The sequence below is a fragment of the Triticum aestivum genome, chromosome 3D, assembly GCF_018294505.1.
Source record: "Triticum aestivum cultivar Chinese Spring chromosome 3D, IWGSC CS RefSeq v2.1, whole genome shotgun sequence".
Lineage (NCBI taxonomy): Eukaryota > Viridiplantae > Streptophyta > Magnoliopsida > Poales > Poaceae > Triticum > Triticum aestivum.
This window is the reverse complement of record NC_057802.1, coordinates 564778828-564791658: the sequence shown is the minus strand read 5'-3', so window position 1 is coordinate 564791658 and position 12831 is coordinate 564778828. Positions and strand designations below refer to the sequence as shown.

Sequence of the window (12831 nt, the reverse complement as noted above, 5' to 3'; positions counted from 1 at the left end):
AGGTCGTTGGATTAACATGATTTGATGGCCGAGATTAATTGGATCTGCCCCTTTGGGTCTTTTTATATTGGTATAGATATAGATATAGATGACATAGAGAGGAAAACTGTACATACATGCAAGGCACACAGTCAAATAGGGTTGTGAGTCCATAAAACATGCAATTCTTTACACCAATAAAATACCATATTAGCTTCCCCAGGAATTAATGAACGTACAAACAGAAAATATGAAAAATTGTCTAAGTGCATGGAAATCGATTACCATATTCAGAGCAATAGGATATTTCTCACAGAAATATTAGCTTCTAGGCTAAAACACATGTAAGATACTTGGTGCTTGTCATGAGTGGTGGTCACCATGAAAAGTTTTGAGAAAAGGTCCAATTGAAAATTTGAGGAGAACAACATTGAAGATATATATGAAACCTCTGAATGCAATAATCTACCTTGCTGTATTAGAAAATTAGATTCGAAATATAGAGCTTGCTCATAACGACATATATAATGGGAATAAGCAGTGTGACAACATCCTCTCTTCCACTGTTACAGTTTGTTTTGCTGGAAGCTCTTTCTTTTTTCATCTTACAACACATACATGCAAGGCGTGCAGTCAAACATCAATTAGTGGGCAATCTCTCCGGTCTTCAACACATGTAGCTATCCGGACGCTAGTTGCGATCAGACACATGGGAGTAGGGGATTTAAGGGCCATGGAGGAGGGCGACAGAGGCAGCACGAACAGTACATGTTGCGCACATGGACTGACATATATCCTTGGATCTTTTTGGGACAAACTCCCACTCTAGACGGAATGGCGATTCTTGAAGGAGCGGTGGTTGTGGCGCTTGCGGAGGATCTTTTCTTGTTAATAACGTGATTGACTATAATTATGAGCGCGTGAGACAATTTTGTGTTGGAACTTTTTTTTGAGGGAAAGAAGATCATATCTTTTAATGACGTGATTGGCTATATTTTTAGCATGGAAAGACATTTTTGTGATGAACTTTTCTTTTAATGACGTGATTCGCTCTATTTCTGGCGTGGGAATAATCTTTTCATGCTAAATTTCTTTTATTTATAATTATTTTTACTTTGGAATAATCCGAGCCATTATAAATTGGTCCCACCGGATGAACGGTTTCTATTTTTCAGTTTTTTATCGATTAATGGGAATAATCTGAGCCATTATAATTCGGCCTACCAGATTAACAGCTCACAATTTCTAATTAACATGGGATTTTTTATGAAAGTATAGGTAGGTATATAGAGGTATAGATAGATAGATAGATAGATAGATAGATAGATAGATGTTATTGGGAACAAACAATGTTTCTTTTGTGGGGGAGGGAACAAACAATGTTAATGGTCGTATAGCAATGTTATCATCTGCGTTTTGTACTGTGTTTAAAATAATAAATAAACATGCATTGGCATTAGAATTAAAAATAAAGTAGGTAATGTCTTTCTTTTTAAGAAGATTGGTCATGGTTCGGAGTCCAGTCCACTACTCTACCACCCACCGGGCACTGGCGATCCTTTGTTCCCCTTTCCCTCTGGCGGTGCTCCTCTTCTTGGGCTCCTGCTGTGCTCGTCTGCTGATCCGGTGAGCAAATCCCCCCCCACTCGATCGATTCCGTTGTTTCCATTACGCATTCACGCTGGTCACCCACAAATTTGTACTATCGATGATTAGTTAGGGTTCAGTTCAGGAGCTCAAGCGCGCGGTAATGGCGGCCCCCGCTACTGAAGCCCCTGTTCTTCCCCCCGCCAAAAGGAACAAGGCGGATACGAGTCTTCTGCATACCTCAGCGGCCCTTCCGGCCGCAGACTGGTCCGCCCTCCTGCCCGATCTCGTCCGTCGCGTCGCTGACTCCCTGCTCGCCACCAACGACCTCGACTGCTACATGGACTTCCGCGCCGTCTGCTCCGGCTGGCGCGCCGCCACCGACGACCCCAGGAGCGACCCCTCCGATCCCCGCTTCCGCCCGCAGCGGTGGGTCATCCTCGACGACGGCGCCGACCCCCGCTTCCTCCCGTACCGGTTGGTCTTCCTGAACGACGGCGCCGACCTGCTCCTGCTGAACGCCGCCACGGGGCGCTTCCTCCGCAAGAGGACCCCGCTGCGCCGCCGCTACTCCGTCGTCGCCACCACTCCTGGCGGCCTCTTCGTCCTGGCCGACCGGAACCATTCTCGAGCCGCCTGCGTCTTCAATCCTCTCACCGGCGTCCTGATCCGGTTCGCGGCACCCGTGCCCACCGAGGAGGTCGCCGTCGCCACTGTCGTCTTCGGTCGCGGCTCTTCGCCCACGCTCAACTTGTTCTGCGACTCTTCTCTGAACTTTTACGTGGCTGCTCCTGTCAGTGAAAGTTTCAACAAACATAATGTTTCCACTTATTATTTCTTACGGAAGGCGGTCAGAGGCGGGTGGGGATTATGTTATCCATGGAGGTATTTTGTTATGTGCAAGATCTTCGATCTGATCGAGTCGCTTCATGTCGATCCGATCAAGTTCTTCTCTCAGGATCTTCCTGTGGCCGGGCACACCAACGACCACGGCTGGTGTTTCCTTGTCGAATTGGGTGGCCAAGTGCTGGTTGTCATCAAGCTGCACCGATGTGTCAAGGTTTTCAAGATGGAAGTCGATAGCATCGTGCCTGTTGAGAGCATCGGTAGCCATGCCATCTTCATTGGTCATCACAGGTGCCTGGCTGTTGACACCCATAAGTTCCCGTCTGTGGAGGCCAACTGCATCTACTACGTTGAGCGTCTGGCCTCATCTGCCTACATCTGCATGTACAATCTCAAGGACGAGGAAGACGAGATGATCTCAGCTGGGGCCGTAGATTTCATGAAGACAGACAAGCTGTTCGTCATTGCCCCACACCGCCCTTTCACCATCATCCACCTTCTCTCCAGCTACACCATCAATGTCCGGGATTCTCAACTGCCGCTACAACAGGACGCCAACTAACGTTTGGCTATGAAATGGTTTTATTTTCTCTCTTAGTCTTGCTATGAAACAGACTTGACTCTAAGTTATTTTAACTGTGGTGGAACTACTGTTTGTGGCCCAAATTAGGACCTCATATGAACCCAGTGCTCTATCTGTTTTACCTGATGCTACCTTTTGTCTGTGTGCACTTGTTCTTCCCTTATATCACTTAACAATGCAGTGTGGTGCTAGCAAATATCTGGTTCAGTTTATTCCACTTCTCTGAATTTAGCCCTGCAACTAAATCGTTGAATATATGCGGTTATCTGTAGGTTTTGTTATTTTTTTCAGTAGCAAATGCAGTCTCAGTTTTTTTCCGCCTTTCTGAATATTGCTTCTGCAACTGAATCTTTGAACATTTCAGTACCAAATGTAGGCTTTGTTCCTTGTTTCTTTTTCATATCCTAATTCCAGGCGCTACTGCAGAATGGTCTAGTTGCAGCTCAACATTGCCGTTAAGATTTGCTGTTTATGTCCTAATTTCTGACAGTTTGTGATTGCTGATTCTAAAGGGGTTCTGTAGATTCAGATGTTTTACATATTTTCTCTGGGCAGGTACTCTATGTCCACATATATTGTAAGTATCCTGTTCGGCAGATAAAGGCGTACAGATTGAATCATAATATATAGTATTACCTCCGTCCGTGTCTAGATACGGCATCCGTATCTAGACAAATCTAAGACAAATAATTTGGGACGGAATTTAATAATGTTGGTTCAGTATAGGGATATTGCCGGGTTATGCCGGGTTGGAGTAATATCAAACTCATCCTAATTAGACAGATTGGCGTAGATTCTGTTTTTCCTGCTTGCTGTTTTTCACTTATTATATTTAGATTCGAACCGGGATTCAGAAATCAGCTTATATATATGCATTGGCCAAATTGGGCCGACTTCAATCATGCAATTTGAACATTGGCAGTGTGCTGTTGCAACTTCACTCTTGCTCAGTGTCATTTATAGGTTATATATAATTATGTTTAGTGCCATAGATAGATTGTAAATGTCAGCTATCCTAGTGCTTGTGTTGCTTGATATGAATTGATGGCTTGTCTGCGCTTATGCAATAATGCAAGGGTAGAAAAAAACCTGGCCGCAAAAGCAGCTGGGTGACTTTCTTCAAGGAACACATTTACAACACACAAGAAGCTCACTATACACTAGCTCTGTACCAATGGCCTCTTCCAACACAAACTCGGTAACTCTGTCCGGCGATCGAGCTCTTGTTATTTCAAAGATCCTGGCATTCCTCTCCTTCCAAAGGTGCCGGGCCACATACATCGCAGCAGTAATCTGTCACTTGTGCTGAGTGTCAATTGCATCAAGGGCAATCCCTGCCCTGTTGTCACACTTAGAACTGAATCGGTGCCACACCTCTTTGGCAAACGAGCACGAGATGGTGAGGTGGCCAGCATTTTCTAACCACTGATGACACAAGCTGCAAGAAGCCTCGTGTGGCCACCCTCTGTTCCTCAATCTGTTAGTTGCCCGGTTCAGGGTTCCTGCTTTGAAGCAGCAGCCAGAAGTACTCCCTCTGTAAAGAAATATAAGAGCGTTTGTAGAACTAAAGTAGTGATCTAAACGCTATTATATTTATTTATGGAGGGAGTAGAATTTAATTTTGGCCTGAGGCTTTGATCTTGCAAACCTTCTCAAGCAAGGACTGCGGCACTGAGTTAGGATTTGAAAGTTGTACAGAGACTGAGCTGAGTAAGCAGATACTGAGTTCGGAATTGCAATCCTACAAGGCCTCTTTGACAGATACAGTACATTTTCCCTTGTTGCCAAAAGGAACAGCACTGGATGTCTTTAATCCTCAGCCCCCAATAAGTATATGTTTGGAGCACAGTTTTGCTTCCAGTTAACATGGCACAAAAAGTTTCTCCTCATAAATTACACAAACCACCTACTTTTGGTGCTAGTTTTGCACAGAACACCTACTTTACGGGTTTGTTGCACAAAACACCACAAATTGGGGTAATTCATTGCAACTAGGTCTAATCCGCCATTTGGGTGTGTTGACATGATTTCTAACAAGATGGTCCAGTTTGTAAGTGCACCGCGGCAAAAAAAAAAAAGATTCCACATCAGCACCCAATTAGAACTGTCAATATTCTCACAATTCTTTGCTTGAATTGAGCTGAATTTTCCCCATAATATTAGTGAGTGCATGCACGATTTATTTGATTTTTTACATTTTTTGGAAACGTTAATTTTTAACAAAAAAAATTGAACGAGTCAACTAACATTGCAAATATCATACAAATTGTTGGTCCAAATGAGCTGCCTTTTCCCAAAATAGTATTGGATACATGTGTGATTTACATGATTGTTCTGCATAGTATGTTTTTGAGAATTTTGAATTTTGAGTAAAAAAAATTGTACGAGCCAATGTAAACTACGAATATCTCACTATAATGTGATCCAAACCAGCTGAAACTTTCCAGATTCATTACTGGTTACATCTAGTTTAGCACACCACAAACTTTCATGTAAAAAGCATAAGATTGATATACAAATCTAAAACGATTAATAAATAGGCACAATATTCATAAAATAAAATCAGTAGCACCAAGATATGGCAGATATTGTCGCTGTCAGGCTTTAGCATCCAAGTGATTGCCATAAAGCCATTATTGACATCATCAAGTCCGACGCACCAAAATATTACCGCCATGAGGTTTTAGCATCCGAGTAGTTGTTATGTGACCATTACAGACATCATCAAGTCGCACACACCAAAAGATTACCGCCATTAGGTTTTAGCATCCAAATATTGGGCGGTTTTGCAATATTAGTTGGCTCGTTCAATATTTTCATTCAAATTTAACATTTTCAAAAAATGCAAAAAAAAAACAATAAATCATGTGTGCACTCACTAATATTCTAGAAAAAAATCAACTCAATTGGAGCAAAGAATTGTGAGATAGTTGGCTGTTTTTTTGTCACTGATGCACTTACAAACTGGATCCACTTGTCAAGAATCATGTCAACACACTCAAATGATGGATTAAACCTAGCTGCAACGAATTACCCCAAAAAATTGTGTTTTGTGCAACAAACCTGTAAAATGAGTGTTCTGTGCAAAACTAGCACCAAAAGTAGGTGGTTTGTGCAATTTTCTTTCTCATTTTGTCCGCTTTCTTGGTAAAGGTGGTGAGGTAATAAGTAGCAGTGGCCGTCAGCATAGAGTTGATGAGCACCAATCTTCCAGGCTTGGCTAAGAATTTGCCTTTCCAAGGTTTTAGTTATTTTTACAGCTCAAGGACTGACTGAACGACTGCTCTGGGAGACTACAAAACTGCTTACGCATTTGAGCATTACATAAGGAACTTTGAAGTCTTTGTTTGTACAATAGCCCGGGGAGCATCATGTCTTATACTCAAATTATACTTCTCTTGCATCAGATACAAACTAGTACAAATCTACAAATAATGCTTCTGCTGGTCCTTTTCTTTAAAGTGGATAATTAGATGAATTTGCCATTCACACGTGAACCATTTTGTTTAGGGCCATTATTGTATTTTTCCGTATATTTTTCAAATTATGAAGCTCTTGCTCATTATTTCATTGATAATTAAACTGGCAATTTCTGCAAAAAAGATAATTAAACTGATAAAACATTCACACGACCCAGTGTCACATCACGGGCGCCACCAAGCAGCTCAGCCCCACAAATAAAGCTCTACCATATAAACCAAAACAAACTACCATCCGCTGCACATAACAAACAAAAGTCTAACATATGACTCAGAAACATAACAAACAAGAACACAACAGCCTCCTTAAGAAAAACAACTACCCATCTCTCATCACCTTTCATCCCAACTACCCATCTTGTACGCCTGCTGAGGAATCCAGACACTACTTTTGATAGCCGTTGTGCCATGCTTTGATGTCGATGCCGCTCGTTTACCTTTTGCATGCCAGCCAAGTACACAATCCAACGAGGAATTGCTTAATACTCTAAACAACATTGGCATGGCCATTTCTATAGCTCCTTCTATAGGCACCATATAGCTTTTCGCTCTCACCATTCTTGTGCTCTAGGTTTATCAATTGGATACCTTGAGCATATAGTACTAAATTAAAGAGCTTACATATATGAACGCTCCCATCCCCCGTCCAACCCTCTCTTGTGAGTTGATAGTAGATCCCCAGTTTCTCTCCTCTTCTCCCAAGTTGGCCTCACCGGCCAGATTGGGGATGGGAAAGGACGCCAAGCCGCCGCTGTAAATAGTAGGTTTGGGGCTAGGTTTAGGCCAAGTGTGCCTGCATGGCATCTACTACCTTGCCACCTTGCATGGAGCTTCACTCTGATGATTGCGAGCAGCGTCAGGTGGCTACAGGGTAAGCAAGCTAGAGGGTATATCAGGGATCTGGTAGTTACGAAAGATACATTACCCATAATCATCGAATCACCTGTTCGTATCGTATATGCCTAAAAAAGCTACCAAACTAACTAAATCGTCTACCTATATAAGGGGCAGGCGACCTCTCCAATAAGGAATAGAGGATAGTGAGAGCACCATGCCTTTAACCTAGCTTAAAGAGATCAATTCAATTGTAATCACTTCTTATATGGATAAATAAAGCTCAACAGGCAGGACGCAAGGTTTTTACCCACCAGGGGCTGGAACCTGCTTAGACCACCGTGTCACCTTCGTCGCCGACGAGATCACTCCGAGCACCACCCATCCATTTGCATTCCTTTGCAATCCTACATAAATTGTAGGATCGGCAGTGTGGTAATCACGGATGCTATAAGACCATTTGAACCTCCACGAACAGACCATCTTCCCCTACCCCATCGACGGTAAGGTTGTGATCTAAAACTGTGGCCAAAGCCTCTCTGACGATGGCGCAACTTGCGCAGGGACTAGATTGCATTTCATCTACCTTTATAGGGGGTCTATTCAGAAGGCTCTGTTTGTAACCTTACTCTCTTTGAGGTTATTCATTTGGTATTGTAACAATTTTGTGATAGTAATGCTAGCTTGTGGGACCTTCAGATCACTACTCGTTATCTTCTTAAAGCTTACATATTATATGGTACTAGAGATGATACCCCAGACGTTTGTTGTGGGGATTGGTTGCAATTATTTCAATAGGATTTGGTTGTACAAAACAGTAGTATTTGGATTAACAATATGGGTAAAACTAAAATAATATAAATTCATTCAATTTTATTCGTGTATACTTGTAGAATATATATTGAATATGAGTACCATGCATGCTACATGTTATTATGTTAAGGTGTGTCTTTGCCCATGCATGGTGACTTGGTGATTTGACATAGTAAAAAAAGAAACAATATGACACAATAACTCCCCGTCGTGGACATAGTTGCGGTGACACTTGTTTAGTTATACACGAGTGAGGCTACCTGACATCGTTGAAGGGAGTTTATGGCATTTTAGTAGTTGTATTATTTTCAACTACGGTAAGAAATAATCCATATGTGTTTGATATAATTTATGGGACACCCTTTTTATATAATTCTATAATGGAGGTTTTAACAGGTTTAAGCCTGCCTTCCAAAAATTCTATTACTACAAGTCACTTAAACATATCACTTGAAAATTATATGGACGTGCTTTACATCCAACAATTACAATGCAGCTGCCAATTAGGCTTATGAACTGAATGTTTTTAGCCTATCCTTCGTTGTCATGCTACATTCATCATATTCTCCGTCTGCAAAACAAGTAGAAGATGCTGAGTTGTTCAGATGTTTATAGGGCACCGATTACTCTGGTATTCTTGAGAAATACGATGAAATAGATATTACCATGCCCTAACAAAGTAGATGAGAAGAGCTTCACCTTTTAACTTTTTTACCATGTTGTGTCCTGACAAAAGAAAAGAAGCAACGACAATTTGGTAAAGATACATTAAAACCTATTTGTTTAAGTTATATAGGTAAGGTAAACATATTTCTTTATGGATTCCTATTTGCATGTAAGAGCAAATCTAGCAGAATTATCATAACAACCTAGCCGACATAAGAACCCCTAGCATGGTGATTTTGACCGAAAAGGCCACTCTACCAAAGTTGCCACCCGTCCCTCAACCTACATAATTTATGGAGTGCACTCCATATCCAACCTATGAGCCTCCATATTTGAAGGCTTGAGGCATTGATATGGCGTGGCCTCTATCTGCAACTGCTCGCGTGGGAGGTAAGTCTCAGCCTAGCCTCTTCCTTCCGTGCGCAACCTGTCAATGGTGCAACCATCTATATGGCTCCCACTACCTCCCCTGTCAATGCCGCAAGTGATTATTCATCGGGAAGAGCACCAATTATTGGCTGCCATAGTGTTTTGCACCTGCTTTCCACCCACACGCGTGAAATCCCCCTTTCCCGTCGGAGCACACCCATTCGCGGGTATATATAACCCACATCTTCCCCATCGCCGACGCCACCACACTTGGCCTATCTACCCCCATCTAGACCACTACCCCACCCACTATCTTTCCCTTTCCCCAGCGCCGCCACCCCCATCGACCATGTCGTGGTTGCGCCCTCCTCGCGTAATCTTTCCCCGACGAGACCAAAGAGGACCACATCGAGAGACTTCTTGAAGAGGGCATAGGAGTACTCGAAGTGAGCGCGAGGACGATGCCTTAAGGCTGAATCAACCATCGGCCGTGTTCGCCTCCCCTCCGCCCTAGAGTAGTTTGACTGCATTTCGATGGTTGCCGCCATAGAATGGCAGTTGATCTCACACTCGCCTTCAATATTGTTGCATTATCCCGCATCCAAGACACACATGAGTTCGCACCCATGGCACCCATCAACGGTGCCACCACACCCAACCTATGTGCCGCCATGGCCAGTCGCCACCCCGCTCCCTATCCCTCCCTTCCCAACAACTACCACCCCCATTGACCATGTCGTTGTTGTGCCCTCCTTGCGGACCTTTCCACAGCAAGACCAAAGTGGACCGCGCCGAGAGGGAATTATCGAAGAGGCCATGTGAGTACTCGGAGTGGGTCAAGCACGATGCATACCTTAAGGCTAAATCAACCATCGGCCGCATCCACCTCCTTGCCACCCGGGAGTACTTTGACCGCATTTTGATGGCCACCGCCACAGAAATGGTCGTCGAGCTCACGCCGATCTTCAAGAATCAAGACTATGGCCTTATCCCGCATCTAGGACGCACATGTGTTCATCGACCGCATAGTCGCGGAAGTAGCAGCAGTCGAAGCCCCCCCCCCCCCTGCATGTGAGGTCACTCCCAAGAGGAGGAAGAGCCCATAGTTTAGCGGAGAACCTTTGTAATCATTCTTGAAATTCACTTTTGCAAATCCATGTTGAAATCCTAGTTGAAATCAATGTTTAATCATGTACTAAATAACTCACATTGTTGTGGGTGGGAATGAAATTGAATTGAAATCCGAATCAAATTGTTCTAAAATTTGGAATATTTTTGGGAAAAACTATTGTAGTCAATGATAAATGACACACACATGTAAGAAAAATATGAAGGCTGCCTTTTTGACCAATCCGTATTTGATCATAGTGGATGTGGCCTCCATATGTATGAAGTGCTCTATATCCCATATGAAGACCAAAGAAATGGCAACTCTGGTAGAGTTGTAGCAGTTGTGGCCTAACACAACATAACCAAACACACGGGTGAATATCTAGTGCTCCCATGGCTTAGATGTTAGTATGAGACTTCAATCTCACAAAAGCCATACTATAAAATTTCAAAAAATTCTTTTTTTGTGTGTGGATGTTCACAAGATAAATGTGTGCAGCCCGGAAAACTTTCAACTCCAAATTTCAGATATGCATAAAGATGAAGAAAAAAAAAGAAGACAAACCCAGACATGAATAATACCATTTTAGTTTTTTGTCTTCTTGTGACAACATTCATGTTGGAATTGTCTTTTATTATCTCCATGTGAATCTTGAGTCTGGAGTTAAAAGTTAGACCCTGATAACGGATTTTGCCCATAGCAAATCAAATGTTTTTTTATGGCAACTTTGGTCGACGCGATGATGACAAGTCCAATTATCCAGAAAATTGTCATGCGTGTCTACTAATTTTCTCATCCTCGGGTCAACTGAATTTTTTTTGGAACGGAGGCTCCAGAGGAGCCCGACTTTGAATTAACAAAGCCATCAAGCGGCCAGGAGTACAAGAGCAGACCACGAACAAAGCAACGGCTAAAGGATACAAGGGAGAAAGCAGAACAACTTACAACGCTACACCTACAACCAGCAAACGGAAAATTACATTGAAGTGCAGCTAATTGAGGATAAGCCCACTACACAAAGGCCCTGAAACGACTACGGAAGAAGCCACGAGGATCTGCAGCCGCTAGAATAGGTCGGGCACATGACTGAAACCAGGAACTGGAGATGACATAACACATGCTTTCTCTAACACCGAAGGGGAACCCTTCCCCTTGCCTAGGCTCGAAGGCGCCGAACCGTCAAAGTGTAGAGACGCTCACCCGAGAGCTAAAGCAAGGTTGGCCTCAAGTCCGGGCCAGCCATGGATCACAACCAACATCACGCCGGAGCACACACATGGAGGCTACGACGCAAACGCCGTAGGGAACCGATGGAAGAGGGTAAGCCGCCGGGAGAGTCGCCGAAAGGAAGAAGCTGCCAAGCCACATGGCGAAGATTAGGTCCGAGGAACTCAAGAACCAGCCAAATCGGCACCAACGGCGCTGCTGCTGCCAGGAAGGGGAACCCGATCCCCTTCCGCCCTGACTCGAGGGCGCCGACCCGCCGGGGCATTGCAAAACACCGCCGCTGAGCAACTTGTGGCTGGATCTGAAACCTGCACCGAATATATACGCCATCGACTCTACAGATGCCAGACGCCCACCTGCAGCTGCTACACGCCCCCAAAGCACCAACCTTCCCCAGACGGCGCCTCCAAGGAGGACACGACGCACCAAGCGTCGCCGCCGCCCATCCCACGTCGGGATTTGAGCTTTCGCCCGGGAGGCATGGCGGGGGTGTGGATGGGAGCCCACGGCTGCGACTCCAACGAGCAGACCGACGCAAAAGGGGCGCCGCCGCCGCCGTGTTGGGAATACCAACAGGGGTTTCCCCGGGCTCGTCCAGCACCACCAGCTCAGGGAGCACCCCGCCGGCACCGGATCCGGGGATCAGAGGCCCAGAATCAGGCGAATCCAGCAAGGGAGAGCAGAGAGAGGGAGAACATGTCCTTCAGATCTGGAGCAGAGGAGGGAGAACCTCGCCGCGCCGCGACCACTGCCCACCAGGACCTCGCTGCCCGAGCAGCCGAGGGATCTGGCCCGCACCTCCCGCGCGCGCCGCCAGCCGAAGGACGACGCCGCCTCACCAACCGGGCCGCCGCCCGGCTTCCGGGGTCCAACGCAAGCGAGCGAAGCGCCGAAGCCCCGCCGCCACCGTCATCAGCAGTCGCCCAGGCGAAGCCCGACGACTCCCTCGGGTGACGGCAGGGGAGGAGGGGTGGAGGGAGCGGCGCCTAGGGAAACCCTAGGGGCCCTCGGGTCGCCCCGGGGAGGACGACGCGAGGGGAGGGGAGGGGGCCCGGGTCAACTGAATTTACCATAAAAACGTTCCATTTGCCATGGGTAAAATCCAAATGTTCGGGATTTATGTTTACGCTAAAAGTTTTAGGGGTTGTACACAATTATCTTGTGAACAACCACAATGCCTTTCGAAATTATTATTTTTGAAACTTCAAAATTTCAATTTTGTGAGGTTTTGGTAGCACCCAGTCCTAGGCAGGCTGCTCGGTGTGCATGATGGCAGCACGAGTTCATCTTCACGGGACGAGCGAATCCCGGACCGGCTTGCCGTGTGTCAGTGCTTC

The 12831-nt window shown here is 45.1% G+C and overlaps 1 protein-coding gene across 2 annotated transcripts; it reads left to right on the top strand.

Annotated features, from left to right (window-relative positions):
* Positions 1-1513: 1513 nt before the first annotated feature.
* Positions 1514-3149, top strand: LOC123075477 (uncharacterized). 2 transcript variants are annotated; one of them, XM_044498072.1, is made up of 2 exons: positions 1514-1605; positions 1696-3149. In XM_044498072.1, exon 2 carries the CDS (start codon positions 1730-1732, stop codon positions 2972-2974), a length of 1245 nt encoding a protein of 414 aa, XP_044354007.1. In that variant the 5' UTR covers positions 1514-1605; positions 1696-1729; the 3' UTR covers positions 2975-3149. The 2 variants fall into 2 exon arrangements, with proteins under 2 accessions (XP_044354007.1, XP_044354008.1); XM_044498073.1 differs by having other exon boundaries at positions 1528-1605; positions 1712-3149.
* The last annotated feature ends 9682 nt before the right edge of the window (positions 3150-12831 follow it).

What these genes read in the sequence shown, in the direction of transcription:
- LOC123075477 (XM_044498072.1), top strand. Translation starts at nt 1,730, where the DNA reads ATGGCGGCCCCCGCTACTGAAGCCCCTGTTCTTCCCCCCGCCAAAAGG.